The sequence below is a fragment of the Tupaia chinensis genome, unplaced genomic scaffold (assembly GCF_000334495.1).
Source record: "Tupaia chinensis unplaced genomic scaffold, TupChi_1.0 Scaffold000671_1, whole genome shotgun sequence".
Taxonomy (NCBI): Eukaryota; Metazoa; Chordata; class Mammalia; order Scandentia; family Tupaiidae; genus Tupaia; species Tupaia belangeri.
This window is the reverse complement of record NW_006160193.1, coordinates 6,131,009-6,154,653: the sequence shown is the minus strand read 5'-3', so window position 1 is coordinate 6,154,653 and position 23,645 is coordinate 6,131,009. Positions and strand designations below refer to the sequence as shown.

The window sequence follows — 23,645 nt, the reverse complement described above, 5'->3', positions numbered from 1 at the left end:
CACTTTTCTGACTGAGCGTTCTGTCTTTTGGGTAAATACCCAGAAGTGGGATTGCTGGATCAAATGGTAGTTCTATTTGTAGACTGCTTGGTGTGTTTTATAAACCACTGGGTCCTGGACTTAAACTATATAATCAGCTATGTGGGATTCAGCTGCCTTAACCACTACACCACTGGCTGGCCTACAGTGCCATTCTTTTAAATAATTATGGCATATTTGATTATTAATTATTATAATAATTAATATAATAATTAATTAATAATTCTATTATTAATTAACTCAGTTCACAATTAGGGGGCATTTGGTTTATCAGTTTTGTCCTGTTAAACAATGGTGCACTAACACCTCCTGTTATGTACTGGGTTGTCGGAAAAGTCACGATGCATTATTTTTTTTCTTTTTCTTTTTGGAGAGGTTTTTGCTATAAGGCACGTGCCCTCGCCAGAAAGAGAGAGACAGAGAGACGGAAAGCGAGAAATCACCCCCCAGGGGGGATGGCCACGCTGCAATCCCTTCTCCATTCTCCTCTCGGGATCTTGGGCACGCATGAACACGCGCCTGGTGTGAGTTTAAGCCACCGGGTCCGGGACTCGCACCGCGGTCGATGACATGGGAGTCCATCGACATAGCCATTACGCTAACGTCGCTGCCCTCCCCTAAAAATTTTAATTTTTATATATTTTTCACTTACAGACTATAAAGCAATTGGCAAGATAGGAGAGGGAACGTTTTCTGAAGTTATGAAGATGCAGAGCCTGAGAGATGGAAACTACTATGCGTGCAAACAAATGAAACAGCGCTTCGAAAGGTAGGCTGTCAGTGCCGTGTTTCAGTAAGTACAGATACAGGTGTAAGTAATCTAGGGCAACTTAATGTGGGCGGGAACTGTACGCATTCAGTGACACGTGGGACATAGCTGGATTTCTTCGAGGAGAGTGATGTTAATCATGCTGGAATATACTCATGCCCACGTTGACTGATAAATGATGTCAGTGATTAATAGGCAGGCACAAGATATTTAAGTCGTAAAAGTACGCCTCAACTTCAAATGGTCTGTATGTTCCTGAACGTTGTGCTATGTGGATTTCATAAACGAAACCTTAGTCTAGTGTATTAGAAGTCCTTGCAGTTTATTTTTTATCAATTAATATTATATTGAAAAATAGCCTTCAGGCAGGAATGGAGAAATCTGTTGCCTATGATTGATCAATTGCCATTCATGGAAATGGGAACTGTGAGCCTAGATGGCTCCATGAAGGATTGCTGTGGCTTTTTCCTTCAGAACAGTTTCTTAAAATCTTGGTGTTTGTCAGCTTCCCCGTATTTATTGAATTGTTAACCTAAAATAAAGCCGAGGCAAAATGCATAACCAAGGAGTATATTTGAACCAGGGCTGTGGACAATTGTCTGTGTGGATATATCAGTAATTCTGGCTGCCTGGAATCCATGTTCATTTAATTGGCTTCTGAAAGGGTTAGATTATAAAGGGAAAATGGGGGGAAGAAGGAGGGACTTACAGATATTTGTCTATTAAGAATTTTCATTGGTGGGACCAGCAGTTAGTATAATGGCTATGTCGCTGGACTCCCACGTAGTCGACTGCGGTTTGTGTCCCAGACCTGGTAGCTTAAAACTCACGCCGGGTGTGTGTGTGTGCGTGCCCAAGATCCTGGGAGGAGAATGGAGAAGAAGGGATTGCGGCCTGGCCATCCCCCCCTTGGGGTTGATTTCTCGCTTTCTATCTCTCTGTCTCTCTGTCTTTCTGGCGAGCGCACGCACCCTATTGCAAAAACCTCTCCAAAAAAAAAGAATTTTCATTGGTTTACAAGAATAGCACAAGCATGGCCAGCTAGTGGTGTGGTGGTTAAAGCAGCTGGCTTCCACATGACCAGCTCTGCAGTTTGAGTCCTGGATCCAGCAGCTTGGAAACACCAGGTGCATCCACATGCATTCCCAAAATTCCAAGAGGAGAATGAAGGAGAAGGGACTGTGTGGCATGACCATCTCCTTGAGGGTTGCTTGCTTACTTTCTCTTGCTCTCTGTCTCTCTCAAACAAGTACACATACTCTGTAGCAAAACTTTTTTTTTCTTTTTTTTTTTTTTCCTTTGGAGAGGTTGATGTTATAGGGTGTGGGCGCTCGCTGGACAGACAGAGACAGAGACAGAAAGCGAGAAATCACCCCCCAGGGTAGCAAAACTTTTTAAAATTAAATAAATAAATAAATAACTAGCAAAGGTTCTGACTGGCTTTCTGTTGCTTCATCCAGGAACATTGCAGCAGGCAGGAGACAGGGTCGCAGTTTATAGCATGCATTTTGCAGAGACGTATGATGATGTGTTCTGGTGCCAGTTGGTTAGGGAGCCCTTTGTTAAGATGTGTCCTTGAGCAGTTGCTTCAGACCTACTGGCCCCCATATTTTTCTTTTTCTTTTTTTTGCTTTTCTTTTGTTGGAGAGGTTTTTGCTATAGGGCGCATGTGTTCGCCAGAAAGACAGAAAAAGACAGAGAAACAGAAAGCGAGACATCATCTCCCAGGAGGGGATGGCCACGCCACAGTCCCTTTTCCTCCATTCTCCTCTCAGGATCTTGGGCACACATGCACATGTGCCTGGCATGAGTTTAAGCCACCAGGTCCAGGACTCGAACAGCGGTCAACTACATGGGAATCCAGTGACATAGCCATTATGCCAACTGCTGGTCCCGGCCCATATTTTTCTTTTAAAACTGCATAATAAGTAAAGATCTTCTAAAAATACCACTGACTGGGTGTTAATTTGTTATTTTTTTTCATTTGTAAATGTAGAGGGGGAGGATTATTGACAGGGTTGAGTTTCTGTTGTATAAATCATGATTTTGCATATTGACTTTATCCAAAGTAAAATGTACTTGTCTCTAGGCTAGTGGTATTTTGTGGTTGCTTGATGTATAGAATCAGAGGTATAGAGTCAACTGTTACATGTCCTAGAAAAGGATGACTGCTAACCTGTATAGTCCAAGCCTGAGGAGGATTGGACTTCGGATTTCACTTTGTGAGTTCTCTTCTGCTCTCAATATCCGTGTTATAACCATAGGGCTGGCTTTGTGACCCAGCCGGATCTCATGTGCTGACCACAGTTTCAGTCTCCAGCCCAGTCATCCCAAAGCACATCAGGCATGTGTGCAAGTGTCCAAGATCCTGTGGGCTGGAGGAATGGAGGAAGGGGATCGTGGTGTAGCTAGACACTGTAGAGGGTGCTTATCGCTCTCTTTATCTCTGTGTCTCTCTCTCCCTCTCCCTCTCTTCCTCACATGTGCACCCATGCACACTATTGTGAATAAAGGAAAAACCATTAGAGATTATAACGCAATACTGTTTTTATTTTATTTTTTGGAGAGTCTTTTACGATAGGGCATGTGTACTCACTGGAAAAATAGAGACAGAGAGACAGAAAGCAAGAGATCATCCCCTGGGGATGATAGCTACACTGCAGTTCCTTCTCTCCATTCTTAGGATTTGGGGCACACATGCATGCACACACTCACACTTGGCATGAGTTTTAAGCCACTGGGTGTGGGACTCAAACCGTGGTTGACTATGTGGGAGTCCAATGAATAACCATTATGACATCTGCTGGTCTCTGTTTTTATTTCTTGTTCAGGTATTAATAGTCTAGTTCTGGCCATGGGAAGTCTTTTCAGGTTGGTTCCCATGTTCTTTTTTTTTTTAGCGGTTTTTGCTATAGGGCACATGTGCTCACCAGAGACAGAAAGTGAGAAATCGACCCCCAGGGGGGATGGCCATGCCACAATCCCTTCTCCTCCATTCTCCTCTCAGGATCTTGGGCATGCACGCACACGTGCCCGGCATGAGTTTAAGCCAACAGGTCCAGGACTTGAACCACGGTCAGCTATATAGGAGTCCAGTGACATAGCCATTACGCTAACTGCTAGTCCTGGCTCCCATGTTCTTGTGACATGCCTTATTCTTTATATGTTTTTAAAAAAGTTTTATTTATTTCATGAGACAGAAAGAGGGAGACAGAGATGGAGACAGGCACCTCCATCAGAGTCTGTATGCTGTAATGCACTCTCAGTCTCAGCTGGCCTGGATTATGGGCACACACACAACCCTGGAATGCTCAAGGAGGTCCTGGGATGCAAACCCATGACCTTCACCATGCGGGTCCAGTGTAACACTCTGCCACTGTTCTTTCCTTTCTTTGAAATACTACTTTTTGATACTACAGGATTTTCTGGGCTTATCTTGTATTTTCCCTGCTCAATCCCTACAACCTGCCATTTTTCTAGGAGGTCTTGGTTGCTGTTATTGAAAAAAAGTATCTAGAAAACAAAATCTAGCACTAGGCGTACTAGTTGTTACTAGGATGCCCATGCTTCTAGGCCTCTCAACAGAAGGAGCTGGTTATACGTGTATTAACTCATGTTTGCATAGTATCTTGTGTGTATACCAACTCATGTATGTATATATGTTCACATTTGTATACCAACTCGTGTGTATACCAACTCATACATGTACACGTGCTCATGTTTACATACTAACTCATGTGTATACCAACTTGTGTACGCATGCGTGCTCATGTTTTATACCAACTCATGTACGTATACGTGCGCGCATTTGTATACCAACTGATATACATATATGTGCTTGCACTTGTATACCAACTGATGTACATATATGTGCTTGCGTTTGTATACCAACTCATGTATGCCCACATTTCTCTCTTTGGTCATCTCTTTCTTCCCCTCTGTCCCCTTTCTAGCTGTTTTTCAAATAACCATGAACGCATACTGATATTAATAAATGAAAGATGAAATAAGTTGTGATGAAAGGACCATTCTTCCTTAGAACATTTTCTTTTAAAAAAAATTTTTTTAAGTGTTTCATCTTTTTATTTCAAAAGAAGAATGAATACCAAAAATATGAAATGCTTCACGAATTTGCGTGTCATCCTTGCGCAGGGGCCATGCTAATCTTCTCTGTATCATTCCAATTTTAGTATATGTGCTGCCGAAGCGAGCACTTTTTAAAAATTTTTTTAAAAATTATTTAATTTTATTTATTCATTCACTTATTTTAATTTGACCAGAGAGAGAGAGAGAGAAGGAAAGTGAGAAAGCAAGCCAACAGGTCCGGTATTCAAACTGCAGTCGGCCATGTGGGAGTGTCTAGCACCTTAACCACCACGCCACCTGCTGGTCCCCAAGAACATTTTGAATTCATAAATGTAAAGGGAAAAGTGTAGGAGTGAGGGAAATAGACACTCACTAGAATACCACAGCAGGGGCCAGCAGATGGCGTGAGGGGTTAAGGTAACTGGAGCTCACATGACTGCATAGTTCGAGTGCATCCCCCTTTGGGGATGCTTTCTCACTTCTTTCTGTCTCTGAATCTGTCTTTGGTGAGTCCGTGCACCTTATGGCAAAACAAACAAACAAAAAACCCCACAATAATATTCTACAAGCAGGATTTTACTGATGAATATTGAATCAGTGGGTGAAACGAAAGAGAAATAGTATTTCTATACAGACCCCAAAATATTGTCTCCTCCAAATATTCATTTTAATGACTATTTATTGCTATTAGTAATAAATACTAGTTTGTGAACAATTCACGACACTGTTTGATACTCCTTCTCCCAGGGCTTACTCTCCTTCCCCTTTTGAGTGTTGGGAAGGATTTAGTGACTCCCAGGGAATGCTAACAACTGTGCAGTGAGAAACCTGGCAGGTGCCATGTGACTGCCCATGGTTATCATTGTCAGTAGGGCACAGTGCTATCAGGTACCCCTGATATAATGGGACAGGAAGGACATATAACCTCTGGTGTTTTTCCCCAGAAGTCTATAACCTATAAATTATGAGACTACGTCCAGGAAGCCCAAATTGAGGGACATTCTACAGACTACCTACCCAGTACCCCTCAAAACTGTCAAGGTATTGAAAAACAAAGACTGGGAGCCAGGGCCAGCAGATGGCATGGTGGTTAAGATGCTAGACTCCCACATGGCCAGTATGTTTTGAGTCCCTCACCTGGGAGCTTGCTTTCTTACTTTCCCCTCCCCCCATCTCTGGTGAGCATATGTGCCCTATAACAAATTAAATAATAATAATAAATAAAATAAAATTAATTAAAAAATAAAAAGACAGAGACTGGGGGCCAATAGGTGGCATAGTGGTTAAGGTGCTAGACTCCCATGTGGGCAACCTTGGTTCTATTCCCAGACCTAGCAGCCTGAAACTCACTGGGCACATGTGCATACATGACCAAAATCCCAGGAGGAGAATGGAGGAGAATGAATTGCATTGTGGTCATCCTCCCAGGGGTTAATTTTCACTTTCCCTCTCACTGTCTCTCTCCAGTGAGAGCACACCCTTATGGCAAAAACCTTTACAAAAATTTTAAAAAATTAAAACAAAGACTGAGGAACTGTCATAGATTGTAGGTAGCTAAGGCGATATGACAGCTCAGTTGCATTTTGGTGTCCTGGATCCTGGACGAGAAAAAGACATTAGAAAAACTGGGGGGGAGGGTGGTAGCGGGCAACCCAAATAAAGTCCTTTGTTTAGTTAATAGTGTTGTACGTGGCCGGCCCTGTAGTGCAGAGGTCAAGCACTGTGTGTAGAAAGCAGGATCTGGTGTGGCTGACTGCAGTTTAAGTCTCAGCCCTGATGGCTTGAAAAACACATGGAACACGTGCTCATGTGCCCAAAACCCTGATGGGATTGAGAAATGAAGGAAGAGGGATTATGGTGTGACTACGCCCCTTTGGGGATGCTCTGCCTTTCTGTCAGATGAGTGCATGCACCTTCTGTGGCAATTTCAATTTCTTTTGATAGGTGTCAGATGAGATGTAAACATTAGGCTCAGCCCAGCAAATTGCACTGTGGTTCTGGAAGCCACATGCTGACCTCAGGCTTGGATCCCTGGGTTGATGTGAAAACATGCCAGGTATGTGTGTACAGGCTTAAGATCCTGATGGTGCTTGAGGGCCTGGAAAGGGGAGTGTGGTGTGCTGAGACTCTCAGGGGTGCTGCCTCTCTCTTGTGTGCATCACACTCTTGTGAATAAAATAAACTTCGAAAGACGTTAACCTTAGGGGAAGCTGGGTGAAGAGACTCTATACTATCTTTGTAGCTCTTCCATAAGTCTAAAGTAATTTGAAATAAAAAGTAAAAGTCAGGGCTGACTTGATGCAGCAGTGACATGCTGCTCAAGCGATGCTGGACCCATACAGAGGGGTGGCTGGGTCTGTTCTCTGCTTAAAACACACCAGGCATGTGCGTGCATGCCCAAAATCCCAAGAGGAGAATGGAGGAGAAGGGATTGTGGTGTGGCCATCTCCCCGGGGGGTGATTTCTCACTTTCTGTGGTTTAATTTCTAATATTTGGGATGTTTCTGAATAGTTTATGTATTTTTTTTGTGACTTTTTTTTTTTTTTTTGCTATAGGGTGCGTGCACTCGCCAGAAAGACAGACACAGAGAGAGAGAAACGAAAACTCACCCAGTGGGGATGGCCATGCCGCAATCCCTTCTCCTCCATTCTCCCCTTGAGATCTTGGGTACACACACACGTACCCGGCGTGAGTTTAAGCCACCGAGTTCAGTACTTGAACCATGGTTGACTCCATGGGAGTCCAGTGACATAGCCATTACGCTAACTGCTGGTCCCCTGAATAGTTTATTACTGATTTCTAATTTAATCCCAGTGAGGTCAAAGGACAGCCTCTGGGGGAACTAGCACTTAGCGTAATGGCTATGTCGCTGGACTCCCATGTAGTCAACCGCGGTTCGCGTCCTAGACCTGGTGGCTTAAAACTCAGACTGGGCGCGTGTGCATGCGTGCCCAAGATCCCGGGAGGAGAATGGAGGAGAAGGGATTGCAGCGTGGCCATCCCCCCTGGAGAGTGATTTCTCACTTTCTGTCTCTCTGTCTCTCTCTGTCTGTCTGGTGAGCGCATGTGCCCTATAGCAAAAAAAAAACAAAACAACTCTCCAAAAAAAAAAAAAAGAAATGATAAAATAAAGAACAGCCTCTGCAAAGTTTTCAGTCTGTTGGAATTGATTGAAACTTATCTTTTGATTCTGCATTTTGTCTGTCAGGGTAAGTGTTTCATGTATACTTAAAATGGATATTTAATCTGCATTTGTTAAAATGTATTGTTCTAGGGGTCAGCAGGTGGCGTATGGTTAAAGGCACTGAACTCCCACATGGCTGACCACAGTTTGAGTCCTGGACCTGGTGGTTTGCTTTCTCACTTTCTCTCTCTATATATGTCCCTCTCTGGTCAAATTAAATAAATAAGATAAATAAAAAGTAACTTTTAAAAAAGTGTTCTAAAAATGTCAGGTCAAGGTGGTTATCAATGCTGTTAGGATCATCTGTATCTTTATTGATTTTTTAAAAAGAATTATTTATTTATTCATTTATTTTATTTTCATTTGACTAGAGAGAGACACAGAGAGAGAAAGGGAAAGTGAGAAAGCAAGCCACCAGGTCTGAGACTCAACCCGTGATCGGCCATGTGGGATTGTCCAGTGCCTTAACCACCATGCTACCCACTGGTCCCCTGATTTTTTTTTAAGAGATTCTTCTATGAATTGTGGAAGAGGGGTGTTAGGATCTCCAACTCTTTTTACCTTCAGTTCTGTCCGTCTTTACTTGATGTTTATTGAATCTTTTATTTAGCACGTGGCGTGCTTTCTTGATGTATTAACCCTTTTGACCATCATGAAATCACAAGTACTGGTAATCTTTATTGTGCAATCTGTTTTGTCTAAGATTGATGTAGCTTTTTTTTTTTTTTTTTTTTGGAGAGGTTTTTGCTATAGAGTGCGTGCGCTTGCCAGACGGAGAGAGACAGAGAGACAGAAAGCGAGAAATCACCCCCCAGGGGGCATGGTCACGCCGCAATCCCCTCTCCTCCATTCTCCTCTTGGGATCTTGGGCACGCACACACGCCTGGTGTGAGTTTTAAGCCACTGGGTCCGGGATACGAACCGCGGTCAACTATGTGGGAGTCCAGCAACACAGCCATTACGCTAACTGCAGGTCCCGATGTAGCCATTTTTTTTCCTTCACTTTAGTTGAGAACTTTTTCCTATAGTTTTTATTGGTTATATAAACTTATTTTCCATGAAATCCTTCCAATACAATGAAATACTGATCTTTTCTTAAAAAGTTTTAAATTCTCCTTGATAACTACAATTTTTTCCAGTTGTAGAGGAAAGTCTGTTTATGGTAGACATCATTGGTTCTTCCCCCACCTTCGCACACACACACTTTTTTTTTTCTTTTTTTAGTTTTTGTCTACTTTTAGCTATAAGCTGTGTGTGCTTGCCAGAGAGAGACAGAGACATAAATTTAAGCCACCAAGTCCAGGACTCGAACCCTGGTCGACTACATGGTAGTCCAGTGACATAGTCATTATGCTAACTGCTGGTCCCCTGAATAGTTTATTACTAAACAGAGGAAAAGTGAGAAATTACCCCCTGGGGCAATGGCCACACTGCATTCCCTTTTCCATTCTTCTTTTGGGATGCACACACTCATACGTACAAGTACTAGGTGTGATTTTCAAGCTGCTGGGTCTGTGACTCCAACTGCACAGTCTGCCATATGGACCCAATGCCACTTGCTGGCTGCCCCCCCATTTCTTCTAATTTTCCTTTAGGGCAGTGTGCTTACTAGAGCAAGAGAGCACAGCCCCCCAGCGGTGGGTGACAGGGAGAGACAGAGAGACAGGGAAAGTGAGAAATCGCCCCCCGGGGGGATGGTCACGCTGCAGTCCCTTCTCCTCCATTCTCCTCTCAGGATCCTGGGCATGCATGCACATGTTCCCGGCATGAGTTTAAGCCACCGGGTCCAGGACTCAAACCACGGTCGACTATGTGGGAGTCCAGCGACATAACCATTACGCTAACTGCTGGTCTCTTTTCTTTTTTTTTTAAGTAAAGAATTATTTAATTTTATTTATTATTGTTATTTTTAAATTTGACCAGAGAGAGAGAGAAAGCAAGAAAGCAAGCCAACAGTTCTGGAACTGGAACTGCAATCGATCATGTGGAATCCAGTGTCTTAACCACCATGCTACCTGCCAGCCCCACTGGTGTGTTTCTGAAGCCTATGGGTCTAAGACTCGAACCACAGAGTCAGCCATGTGTGATCCATCTGCCTTAAACATCACACCACTGGTTGGCCCTTTTTAACCTTATTTATTTACTGAGAAAGAGAGAGAAAGAAAAAGAGAAATGGGAGAACCAGCAGTTAGCGTAATGGCTATGTTGCTGGACTCCCACATAGTCGACCGTGGTTCGCGTCCCGGACCTGGTGGCTTGAAACTCGCGCCGGGCGCGTGTGCGTGCATGCCCAAGATCCTGAGAGGAGAATGGAGGAGAAGGGCTTGAGGCGTGGTCATCCCCCCTGGGGGGTGATTTCTCGCTTTCTGTCTCTGTGTCTTTCTCTGTCTGTCTGGCGAGCGCACGTGCCCTATAGCAAAAACCTCTCCAAAAAAAAAAAAAAAAGAGAGAAAGAGAAATGGAGATAGACAGACGAGTATCCTCAATAGGGTCTCACTCTGATCCTTCCGCAGTCTTTCTGCCAGCCAGGGTCCCAGGTGTGCATCTGCACGTCTGGTGTGTACAGATCCACCCCAGAACCAGACTCCGTTCACCCTGTGGCTTCCTGCACGGTAGATCAGCGTACTACCACTGTGCCACTGTGGCTGGGACCACGTGGTTCTTTTTGAAGTAGGGGCTGCTTACCTTCCTCTTAACATTCAATTCCATGATATTTGTTTTAACAGAACTCTTAAAAAAGACAAAACAAACACACAAACAAAAACAAAAAGCTGTCATCTGACCACAAAGTTCCAAGCAACTTTTAGTACTTTCAGTTTTTTTTTTTTTAATGACTTCTAAACGTAGAAACAGAGTTGATTTAAAATTTTTTTATTTGAATTTTTTTAGGGACTGCCATTTGAACTGTTGCAATATCCAGATAAATGTACCTTTTTAAATGTTTGTCTCAGTTCATTATTTCTCAAGGAATGCCCGTGGAGATGTGAAAGACATTTCTCTGCAGTAAACAGAGTGTGTTTCATGCTATAACAGGTTTTCACATCACAGATGAGGAGAGTGGCTATTTGTCTAAATCACATAGCTGTTTGACTACCCAGTTCTGAAAACTGATTTTTCAAAAATTACTACTGCTAGCGCTAGTTTCTTGCTCTTCCTGCCTAAAGGAGGATGTCTCATCATCAGCATTAGTGACTTTTTAGCACAGATTCCTTTTTGAAATTTATTTTATTTGCTATAGGGTGTGCGCTTTCGCAGGAGAAAGAGATGGCGGGGTGGGGGGGCACGGCTGTGCTGCAGTCTCTTCATCCTCCTCTTGGGGTTTTGGCCACACACCCAGTGTGTTTTTCAAGCCACTGGGTCCAGTCTTAGCTGCTCAGTCAGCCACATGAGATCTAGCCGCCTTAACCACCTTGCCACCTTCTGGCCTTGGGTTACTCTTCTCTTCAGTCCCGTGTGTTGTAGAGTGGTTAGTGGTACCCCTGGCTTCCTTCCACTCACAGGTGCGCCCCAACTGGTGACAACTAAGCTGTCTCCAGACATTATCAAATGTCTCCTGGGGCCAGCGTTCTCCCCATGTGAGACCCACGGATCTACAGTGTCATGGACATGGTGGTCAGCAGGTGGAGTGGTGGAGCTTCTTCGGAGGTCTCATCTTGAGTCAGGAACCCTGCAGGTGTGAGCCACAAATGAGAGCTTTGGTGGCTGGCTTCTTCCCAGTCAGGCCCCAGGAGAGGGACCAACAACTGCCCCTTAATTGATTGTATGAGCGTCCCTGAAGAAATGTTTCACATGTTTTTTTTCTTCCTTTTGCCTCCTCTCTGTCTTTATTCACCTCCTCTGCCCTGAGGAAAACAAGTTTCCAACATGTCGGCAAAGGCTGGTCTGGAGGGTGTGTTCTCCGGACCCCTAGTTCTGGAGAGCGATAACGGGATAGTATGTAGAAAAGGTGCTAAGGCCAAAAAGTCCCGAGGTGCTGGTTTAAGTAAGGGTAAACTGTCTTGTTTATTTTGTAGGGTTTTTGAGAGCTTTTAATATCAACAGTAAATTGGGCTCTGCCAGAGGGCTAGAGAGCGGGCCTGCTGTGTGTGCGGGTAATGAGCGTGTGCATGTGTAGACAGGGTGTCACTGTGTCGTGCTCCTCCTGCCTCAGCCTCCCGGGCAGTGGGAGCACTCGTGCCTATCCGCGCTCCTGGACTTGTTTTTTACATGTGGGCTGGGAGCTGAGCCTGAGCCTCCCACGTGGCCTCAGCCCATGAGCACTGTCCAGCTCATGCTCCTGTGTCTGGGCCTCAAGATCTCTGAGCATGAGATTTTCTCACAAAGCCATTCCTTGAAAAATAATGTTCCATGGGGCGCATTCTCCGAGGCATTTGGGGGAGGCACTGGTTCTGTGGCCAGGTGCTGGTATGGGTGGATGGCAGGTGGGCACTAAGTGAGGAGAGGGAGACGGGATCAGCAGACAGGGCTCTGACCTGCTGCACTGGTTACTGGGGTGCCAAAGGGCTCCCCTCCTAGTTGGTACTCAGCTGCTGACCTGGGCTCCTGAGTGCTGCCTGGCCCCTTTGCCCCAGTACCTCTGACCTCCTGCTGGACTCGTGGCCTTGTTCTGCCTGGTCGCCTTCAGGCTCGGCCTTGGCACTGTGTCCTGGGTCTTTTCTGATAAGCATTTCGTTCAGACAGAGACCCCCACTCCTTGTCTGTAATGAGGGCTGAGCTTTTCTCCGGTCATTCACCTGCTGACAAGAGCTCTGGGGCAGGTCTGTCTTACTGCAGGCTCCTCTGTCAACACCCCTCTGCCTGATGCCATGTGCGCTAAAGCCCTGCTGCAGTGAGTGCACTCAGCCCACAGCTGAGGCTGCTGTCACTGCCTTTGGACAGACCTCCTTCAGAGATGTACCTCCCACTGGGGGAGCGTCCACAGGGCCACACCCCACAGGGCAGGAAACAGAATAGTCATAAGGAAGGGGCCTAACACTTTCAGTCAGGATTTTTTTTAAAAAGAATCATTTTATTTAACTTTATTTATTTAGTTTTATTTTGACCAGAGAGGGGCAGAGTGAGAGACAGAGGGGGAAAGTGAGAAAGCAAGCCACCAGGTCCGGGACTCGAACCATGGTTGGCCATGTGGAAGTCCAGCACCCTTAATCACTACACCACCTGCTGATCCCTGGTCAGAATATTCTTCTCTCTTTTTTTTTTTTTTTTGAGAGGTTTTCCGCTATAGGGTGCATGCGCTCGCCAGACAGACAGAGAGAGACATTAGAGATAGAAAGCGAGAAATCACCCCCCAGGGGGGATAGTCACACCGCAATCCCTTCTCCTCCATTCTCCTCTCGGGATCTTGGGCACGCACGCACACGCGCCCAGCGTGAGTTTTAAGCCACCAGGTCTGGGACGCGAACCACGGTCGACTACGTGGGAGTCCAGCGACATAGCCATTGCGCTAACTGCTGGTTCCCAGGTCAGAATATTCTAACACTGTTCAGGCCATGCTGTCTTCAGGTTAGTCTCTCTGTTTTAATTACCAGAGGATGTGTGTGCAGTGCAAGAGAGAAGGGAGAGAGGGAACGCATCCCCCCAGTGGGACCTGGTCACACTGCAATCCTCTCTTCTTTCCTGCCTCCCATCAGGACTTTGGGCATGCATGCACATGGCTGGCATGTTTTCCACGTTGCCAGGGCCAGGACTCCAACTGTGGTCAGCCACGTGGGAGCTGGCTCCTTTCACACAGTGCTCAACCCCGGCATCATGGTGCCAGCCATAGACTGTTCTCATGTATCAGGCTTCCAGTTGTTGTCTGATGTGAGAGAGTTAAAATACTCAGCCAGATTGGCCCAGCCACGGTGGTGCAGTTGCAGGACACCATTACATGATCCTGAAGCCTTGCGGGCAGGCCCACAGTTGGGGTTCCCAGGTTGCCCTAACAGACCAGGCACGCTAGTGATCCTGACTGGCTGGAATGCTGGGAGTGGGGAGACTGGGCATGACAAGACCCTGTCATGGGGATGTGTTGTTGGCCCGTCTCTCTCAGGAAATAAATAAGAAAACCTAAAAAAATAGGGGCCAGGCTTTCTTCATGCCGCAGTGGTAATATACTGCTCGGGAGAAGCTGGAGCCCACATAACCGGGATTTTAATCCCTGGCTAGGTCAGCCTGAAGCACACCCAGCGTATATGTGCTAGTGCCCGCATCTGACGGGCTGGAGGACTGGAAGAAGGGGATCATGCTGTGGTCAGACCCTGGGGAAGGATGCTCCTCTTTTTTTCTCACTCTCATGTGCATGCACACACACTCTACCATGATAAAGAGAACAGTGTAAAATAAAAGCAGGATGTGGGGGTGATGGTAGCGCCGTGGTAAAATGCAATGCCCTGTGAGGCTGACCCACATGGGAAGGTTCTTTTTTTTGAGAGGTTTTTGCTATAGGGCGCATGCACTCGCCAGAAAGACAGAGAGACAGAATGCGAGAAATCATTCCCCCCCCCGCCCCAGAGGGGATGGCCATGCCACAATCCTTTCTCCTCCAATCTCCTCTTGGGATCTTGGGCATGCATGCACACATGCCCGGCGTGAGTTTAAGCCACCAGGTCCTGGACTTGAACCACAGTCGACTACATGGGAGTCCAGTGACAGCCATTACGCTAACTGCTGGTCCCACCACATGGGAAGGTTCTGTACTCACCTCCCTTGGGTACGCCAGTTGTGCGCTCACAGCCCAGGGCTAAGCGAGGGTAGATTGCAGCAATGAGACTCTGTTGGAGGTGCTGTTGCTCCCTCTTTCTCACTCTCTGTTTCTTGCTCATGGAAGATAAAAAGGAATACATTTCAAAATATATATACATCTATGCATAGTGTATGTATATGGGTCTATGTATACACAGGCAGCTATAGGTATTTTCAGCCATGTTGATTGGCAACTGTAGTAAGATAATGTTGGGTATAACTACTCTGATAACCAGACAGCATGTCGAACTTCCCACTGTGTGTTAGAAGGTAGAAGGAACTTTGCCAGTCAAAAGAATAGCGTTACAATTAGTTCCCTTTGGAGCCTCCCAGTTGGAGGTCCCTGGTGGACTGACCCATTCAATTGGGTGTGGCCCTGTGGACGCTCCCCCAGTGGGAGGTATATCTCTGAAGGAGGTCTGTCCAAAGGCAGTGACAGCAGCCTCAGCTGTGGGCTGAGTGCACTCGCTGCAGCAGGGCTTTAGCGCACATTGCGTCAGGTGGAGGGGTGTTGACAGAGGAGCCTGCAGTAAGACAGACCTGCCCCAGAGCTCTTGTCAGCAGGTGAATGACCGGAGAAAAGCTCAGCCCTCATTACAGACAAGGAGTGGGGGTCTCTGCCTGAACGAAATGCTTATCAGATTGCTTCTACGTTGTTCGGTTGGTTATTTCCTGTAAATTGATTAATAGGTTTAATTATTAGTCTTAAATTTTTTTTAAGGTTTTTGCCATAAGGGTGTGTGCTCACCAGAAAGAGACAGACATTGAGAGAGAAAGTGAGAAGTCACCCCCCAGGGTTGATGGCCACGGCAAGATCCCTTCTTCTTCAGTTTCCTCCTGGGATTTTTGGGCACACACACACACACACACACACACACACACACACACACACACACACACAGGTGCCCTGTGTGATTCACAAGCCGCCAGGTCTGGGACTCAAACTGCAGTTGGCCATGTGAGAACTCAGAACCTTAAACACCACACAACCTACTGGCCTCTTAGTCCTAATTATTAATCTTACTGGTAAATTTAATAAAAATATAAACATTTATTTCTATGTTTATTAACATTTATTTTAAAATTTATTATTGTTTCAATTTTTAAAAAATAATTATTTCTTTTAATTTTATTTATTCATTCATTTATGCCTCTTTGACCAGACAGACAGACAGACAGACAGACAGACACACACACACACACACACACACAGAGAGAGAGAGAGAGAGAGGGAGAGAGAAAAAGAGAGGGAAAGTGCGAAAGCAAGCCTCACAATTCCGGTCTTGAACCGTGGTCAGCCATGTGGGAGTACAGCACCCCAACCAGCATGCTATCTGCTGACCCCCATTATGTTTCAGTTTTGACCAGAGAAAGAGAAAAGGAGAGAGCAAGCCACTAGGTCTGGGACTCCAGCCACAGTCAGCCATGTGGGAGTCCAGCGCTTTTGACTCTCATGCCACACTACCAGCTCCGTCTTTATTAACATTGAAAAGAAACTACAAAAGAGCTTTTGTAAAACCTTAGAAGGGAAAGATACTAGTATATTTCCTAGGCTCCAAGAGCTTGGATTTTTATAAGATAATGCAGAAATGAGGTATGCTTGGCTTTAATTTTTAATGAAGGAATCAAACCTGACTAACTTGCTTGAAATATATGTGAATTTTAAAATGGCAGTTGTGGGTAATAAATTGCTGACCCAAGTGTAAACTGGCTGTCTGTTCTTACCTACATAATAGTATTGAGCAAGTGAACAGTCTCCGAGAGGTACAAGCACTGCGGCGCCTGAACCCGCACCCAAACATTCTTACGTTGCACGAAGTGGTTTTGTAAGTATATTTGGAGCTTGAAAAATTCTCTAAATTTGGCAGTAATGATAAATATCTTCTTAAGGCAGAAAACCGCTATAGACATTTTAAATATTTGCTTTGTAGCTCAGAGAGTAATGATTTTCATTTCCTCTGATGTCACATTTCCACTGGACAGAGGATGCTGATCCCTAATGTGGGCACGCCCTCACGTGACTCCACATCGCAATGCATGTCAGTCACTGGTGTGTCCCACAGTTCCCTCAGCCTCGAGGCCTGGATGTGAGTTGTGACCCCTCCTGAGAACAAGCCAAAAGTCATGCGTTCTCACTGGGCCTGGCAGTTGCCATCTCTACAGTCTCCTGAATCCTTTCCTACTGGGACTGATGGCACTCAGGGGGTTCTCATCTCTGCCCCAGTTGTACAGTAGTTTCCGTAGTGTTTACCTACTGCCAGGAAGGCAGAGCTTGCCCTGTGGTACCTGCTGGGCTGAGAACCTCCTCCTTGGCAGCTCTGTGCCCGTGGTAGGACTTCACTGTGCAGGGAGTTAGTGGGCGCTGGGTGCCCAGGGCACCAGCTTCTTGAATTTGTGTGGCCACGCCCATTGCCCCTTGGAGGAGGTGGGACAATGAGGACAAGGAAGGCTGCAGGCTGCAGGGAGCCAGCCCACAAAGTCAGCCAAACCCCGCCTCTGCTGTTTCAAGTGCAGGTTTTGGTCAGAGGATCCTACAGTTTTGAACTCAGAGTGAAACGTGCTGTCATAGTCATGTGCTTCTTGGCTGGCGGTGTTCTAGAAGTCCAGACATTGTGGTGTGCACATTACAATCACAGCACTACATGTGTGTGCTGTGCTCCCACACACTTCACAAAGCGCTCTGCGTCTCACATGGGCCTCGTGACAGCAGAGTGGCCTCAGACCCCTCCAGCCTAGTGGAGGCACACAGAGCTGATCTGGGGTGACCCTGCTCTCTCTCCTTGCAGGGCCTGAGGGAACACGGGACAGGCTGGTGGTTCACCCTTGGGGGCCTCTGTCCCCACCCAGCATCAGGCCTCGGCATCACATGGGCGTGATGTGACTTGTCTTTCTTTCCCTTGACTGGTTCTGGGTTTTTGTTTTGCCATCGTAGTTTATCCCAATCACATTGCGGTGATTTTGGTAAGTTAAAGACCAAATTTGCAGTCGTGGATTATGAAATACATTCTTTTTTCTGTTACCATTTTGCTTACTGAACTCAACACCCCTTTTTATCACTGCTCATGGTTAATTTTATATTTTCTAGACATATCTCTTGTTTTATAAAAAGAACATCTGGAATTTTGCTTAAAATAAGTTTTTACTGGTACTTTCATTATACCTGAAACATTGATTTAAAATAAAAGCCTTGGCTGTTGCAGTAATTATGCTGCGGTCTTTGTCTGATTTGGGCATGCCTGTGTTTACTAGAAATGCTTACAAGTAAACTAAATATTTGATTATATTTTCTGATTAAGACATGAAAAAAACATGTTAAAAACCTGCTTTCTTCTTCAGTGACAGAAAATCTGGTTCTCTTGCACTAATATGTGAACTTATGGACATGAATATTTATGAGCTAATACGAGGTACGTGGAATAATTTGAAAGCTAATCTAAGATCCTCTTTTAAAGCTTGTAGTCACATGTGCTTTGCTTCAGTTCTCAGAATCTGTAGTCACCATAATGCTCATTACAGCGAAAGAGCCCAAGACTGCCTCCCGTACAGGGTGGGTGGGGTGGTTCTAGCCATCTCATCTACTCAGAACATGGCTGCAAACCAGAAATGAAGTCTGAGGCCTCTGGGCAACTGTGCCATCTGGACGAGGCTGGCGCTAAGGCAGCGGAGGAGCTGCGTAGCCGAGCACCCCGAGCCTGGGCCCTTCTCGTCGTAGTCACCACGCCAGGCCCCACTGGCTGCAAGGGTCACTCCCTTCCCAGGTTCTGCTGTCACCCAACTTTCTTTTCTATGCCTCAGAGTAAGGCAGAGCTTCCCCCAGGTGATCCCCCACATGAGCGGGGCACTCTTGTTTGGATCCTCCCAAAGCCTCTTGTGTTCCCGGGTGATCATTCATTTCCTGTCTTTGAACAACAAGGCACTGTTTGGAAAGCCTTAACTGACCTCGGCCAGGGCTGGTGTGGATGCTTAGGGAGGTCACCCAGGGGAGCAGGAGAGGAGGAGGTGGGAGGTTGGCCCTGCCGAGCAAACGTTCCAGGGCCTGACCTCATGACTGTGCAGGTGAGCCTTGGAAACAGCTCTGAGGAAGCAGCACCACAGGGAAAATAATTAGCTGCCCGAGCTCTCGGTCGGTGACTCCATTACAACTTTAGTGACAGCACTGTAAATTATTTAACAGGGACCTCAGACAGCTGGGGCAAAACTGGACATCACATGTGGTGGAAAACTAAATCAACAAGCTGTTTTTGTAATGAAAAAAATAATTATGTTGAAGGTACAGATGAAGGGTTCAAATAAAATTGTTTTTATTAAGTAGAAGAGTGGAAAAGAGCATATTGAAATTAATATATGTTCCTATGTGATTTAAAATGTGTGACAGTAAATCACTAATAAAATCATAGTGCAATAAGCCAAATTTGTCCTACCCAGGAGAATTGATATGTCTGTGGGCCAAAAGCCTTTGGGGGACCTGCAGCTGGCACAATGACTGTGTCGCTAGACTCCCATGTAGTTGACTATGGTTTGAGTCCCGGATCTGGCAGCTTAAACTCACGCCAGGCATGTGTGTGCGTGCCCAAGATCCCGAGAGGAGAATGGAGGAGAGGGGATTGCAGCGTGGCCATCCCCCCTGGGGGGTGATTTCTTGCTTTCTGTCTCTCTGTCTCTCTCTGTCTTTCTGGCGAGTGCACGTGCCTATAGCAAAAACCTTTTTAAAAAGAAAGCCTTTTGCATCTTTTGGGAAAATAGGAGATTGCCTTATATAGGGTGTTTCTTATACATTAAAACCTCGTGTGTTTTATTCATAGATGAGCTCCTCATTCAGTAATCTGTTTAATCTTGCTTCAAGTACAATTCTGACGTACATACCTGGTTTCCTGGTCTAAAACTACTAAATGCAGAGCCGTCAGGTGTTCTTAAGAAAGACCTAGAGACTGGCACACCAGCAGTATCAGAGAGTGACAGGTGACAGTCCAGTAAGTGGGGAGGGAGACAGGAAACACAGACTATGTACATGAGAACAAACCCCACATGCACGAGAATAGCAATAGAAATGAATGAGAGCAGCCTAGGCCACCACTGTGGCCTCAGCGTCCCCGAGAGAGGTCGGTTAAGGAAAGCATGGCACATCAAGGCTCGTGGCAGCTGAGCGCGGGAGACACTGACTCTAAGGTCGGGACTATGTTTTTAAGATAAATGGTAAGAATTGGGACCAGTAGATGGCGTAACGGTTTTGTTGCTGGACTCCCATGTAGTCGACCATGGTTTGAGTCTTGGACCCAGTGGCTTAAAATCATGCTGGGCTCATGTGTGGGCGTGCCCAAGATCCTGAGAGGAAACTGGAGGAGGAGGGACTGTGGCGTGACCATCCCCCTGGCTGTGATTTCTTGCTTTCTGACCCCCTCTCTCTTGTCTCTCTGGCAAGCACACATGTCCTACAACAAAAATCTCTCTTAGAAAAAAATAAATAAGGGACCAGCAGTTGGCGTAATGGCTATGTCGCTGGACTCCCATGGAGTCGACCATGGTTCGCGTCCCAGACCTGGTGGCTTAAAACTCACGCCAGGTGCGTGTGCGTGCGTGCCCAAGATCCCAAGAGAGGAATTGAGGAGAGGGGATTGCAGCATGGCCCTCCCCCCTGGGGGGTGATTTCTCACTTTCTGTCCCTGTCTCTTTCTGTCTGTTTGGCGAGCGCACACGCCCTAAAGGAAAAACCTCTCCAAAAAAAGAAGGAAAAAAAATGGTAAAAATGGGCAAGAGCTTTTGTTTCTTTTAAATTATTTTTATTGCCAGAGCTGTGTGCACTCATCAGAGAGACACAGAGAGAATGCAGTCCCCAGGGGGCGGGTTGTGCCCCATCCCTTCCCTGTTTCTTTGTCCCGTAGGATTTTGAGCACACACATACGTGCCCTTTCTGAAGCCGCTGGGCTAGGATGCAGACTGTTAGCCATGTGTGCTCTGACTCCTTTAACCTCTACACTTCAGGGCTGGCCCTAGAAAAATGAGCAAACCTCATCCTTATTAAGCACCCTATTCCAAATAGCCTAGGTAATTGAGATTTTCCCACAGATTCTTCACTTAGATCCTTGTGTGTGTGTGTGTGTCTAGTAGAGTATCAGGGTAGGGAATGACATAGAGAAAGTGAAATAACCGCTAAATTGTATCAGTTTATTTATAATGTTTTTACCAGTAAGTCAGTATTCTGCCTTTTTTTCTTTTTGTTTTAAATTTGCCAGAGGACACATGTACTAGTCAGGAGGAGAGAGAGAAAGTGAGAAGGTACCCCGTGGGGGATGGTCATGCCACAGCCCTTCTCTGTTTCTGCAGTCAGGATCTCGGCTTCTCTTGAGCAACACCTTACCACCACTTCATGGAGCTGGCCCAGTGCATACCTCACACCTGAATTCTCACCTTCTTTTTGTTTTAAATTTGCCACAGGACACATGTACTAGTCAGGAGGAGAGAGAGAAAGTGAGAAGGTACCCCGTGGGGGATGGTCATGCCACAGCCCTTCTCTGTTTCTGCAGTCAGGATCTCGGCTTCTCTTGAGCAACACCTTACCACCACTTCATGGAGCTGGCCCAGTGCATACCTCACACCTGAATTCTCACTCTTGATTCTCAGCATGTGACATTTTGAAACACACGGAAAAGTAAACTTTTTAGCAAGTTATTATGTGTTTAGACATTTGAGAAAACTTTGTTTAGAATAAAAATCTTCAATTTCCATTAGTAGCAAAAGTGTATAACTGGAGAAATTAAATCCATTTCTTTTGGTATCTACCTACAGAGACTGTAGAAAACAGACTACTGTAGGCTTAGCCAAAGTGACAGGTAGGGCACTGGCATGTGGGGCTGGGGCCTCTTGGGAGGGCCAGGCTTGGATTTGGACCAACCTAAATAGGTCGGTGGAGTAGCACACATCTGTAAGCCTGGCTAACTGAGGTGGGGATGGCAGCATGGAGAGACCCTGTCAAAATACCTACCTCTCTTTCTGTTTCCCTCCCTCCCTCTTTCCTCCCCTCCTCCTCCTCATTAAAAAACAACAGGCTTTTGGAACCAGCAGGTGGCATGGTGGTTAAGACACTGGAGAGGCCCACATGGCCGACCACGGTTCGAGTCCGGGACTTGCTTTCTCACTGTCCCTCTCTCTGTCTCTGTGTCTCTCTCTGATCAAATTAAAATGAATGAATGAATGAATAAATAAAATAAAATAAATAATTAAATAAACAAAAAACCCCAGACTCTGGGAACCAGCAGTTAGCGTAATGGCTGTGTCACTGGACTCCCACGTAGTCGACTGCGGTTCGTGTCCCGGACCCGGTGGCTTAAAACTCACGCCGGGCGCCTGTGCGTGCATGCCCAAGATCCCGAGAGGAGAGTGGAGGAGAAGGGATTGCGGCGTGACCATCCCCCCTGGGGGGTGATTTCTCGCTTACTGTCTCTATGTCTCTCTCTGTCTGTCTGGCGAGCGCACGCGCCCTACAGTGAAAATCTCTCAAAAAAAAAACCCAGACTCTTACAGATAACAGACATTCCTTCATTGTGTGAATATTGAGTGTTTTTCATAGACCACATGCTGTGCTCAGTGCACTGAATCTAAGATGGTATCAATGATGTGGGATATTCTAGGTTCAGAGATGTTGAAATGTGGGTAGAGGGGCCAGTAGGTGTCGTGGTGGTTAAGGCACTCGACTCCCACATGGCCAGCTATGGTTCGACTCCTGCACCTGGTGACTTTGCTTTCTCACTTTGTGTGTGTGTGTGTCTCTCTCTCTGTCTCTCTCTGGTGAGTGCACATGTCCTACAGCAAATTAAAAATAATAATAATAAATTAAGTAAATAAGTCTTTAAAAAATGTGGGGAGAGAGGGCCGGCAAGTGGCATGGTGGTTAAGGTCACTGGGCTCCCACATGGCTGACTGAAGTTCGAGTCCTGGACCTGGCAGCTTGCTTTCTCTCTCTCTCTCTCTCTCTCTGTTCCTCTCTGGTCAAATTAAAAGAAACAAAATTAAATACAAAGAGAATCATTTATTTTTAAAAAGTGGGGGGACCAGCAGATAGTTTAATGAGTATGTCACTGGACTCCCATGTAGTCGATCGCTGTTCAAGTCCCAGATCCAGTGGCTTAAATTTACGCCAGGCACGTGGCATGAAGGGATTGTGGCATGGCCATCCCCCCGGGGAATGATTTCTCGCTTTCTGTCTCTCTGTTTCTCTTTCTTGTGAGCTCACATACCCTCTAGCAAAATCCTCGCAAAAAAAAAAAAAAAGTGGGAAGAATAGCTGACAGTCTGAGAACCGGCGAAGCATAGTGATGGTGACAGTAGCTGACAGGCCCTAAGTGCGGACCCCATGCCCGGCACCGCTCCTAGTAATTCCTCAGGGAGTTAAGACATAGTCTCTCATGACACTCCCACTGGCAGCTGCCCGTGTTGCCATTTTAAAGAGGAAACAACTAAGAAAGTTGCCCAGGGGTAGGTACCTAGGAGATGGGCAAACGGCCTGAACTTAGATGGCCTGTTTCAACTGAACGCCTTAACCATCCCTACCTGCTCTTTTTGTTTTAGATTTGTGCCGTAAGGTGTGTGTGCTCACTGGACAGAGACAGAGGGGGAAAGTAAGAAATTCCCCCTGGGAGGGATGGGCACGTTGCAGTCACTCTTCCATTGTCCTTTTGGGATTTGGGGCAGACACACATGCTCCCAGCGTGTTTCTCAAGCGGCCAGCTCCAGGACGTAAACTGTGGAGTTGGCCATGCAGGACCGAGCTCCCTAACCACTGCGCCACACATCTGCTCTTGACAACACTGGGTGGTTGGCATGTTGTTATCACCTCCAGTTTACAGCTT

General features: G+C 46.1%; 1 protein-coding gene and 1 non-coding gene across 5 annotated transcripts in view; one reads left to right on the top strand and one right to left on the bottom strand.

Moving 5' to 3' along the window:
- The window catches only part of MOK (MOK protein kinase), a 50,495-nt gene that overhangs the window by 11,450 nt on the left and 15,400 nt on the right, over positions 1–23,645 (top strand). The window contains exons 2-4 of one of the 4 annotated variants that reach the window (XM_006160020.3): positions 694–808; positions 16,539–16,628; positions 18,139–18,209. In XM_006160020.3, coding sequence (XP_006160082.2) covers positions 741–808; positions 16,539–16,628; positions 18,139–18,209 — 229 coding nt within the window. In that variant the 5' untranslated portion in view covers positions 694–740. Of the gene's footprint in view, positions 1–693; positions 833–16,538; positions 16,629–18,138; positions 18,210–23,645 lie in introns of those variants that run through there. The other 3 variants (XM_014592202.2, XM_027776375.1, XM_027776376.1) reach the window with 3 other exon arrangements.
- Positions 4,916–5,022, bottom strand: LOC114009936 (U6 spliceosomal RNA). Its single transcript, XR_003551335.1, has one exon. It is a non-coding gene; the product is annotated as a U6 spliceosomal RNA (small nuclear RNA).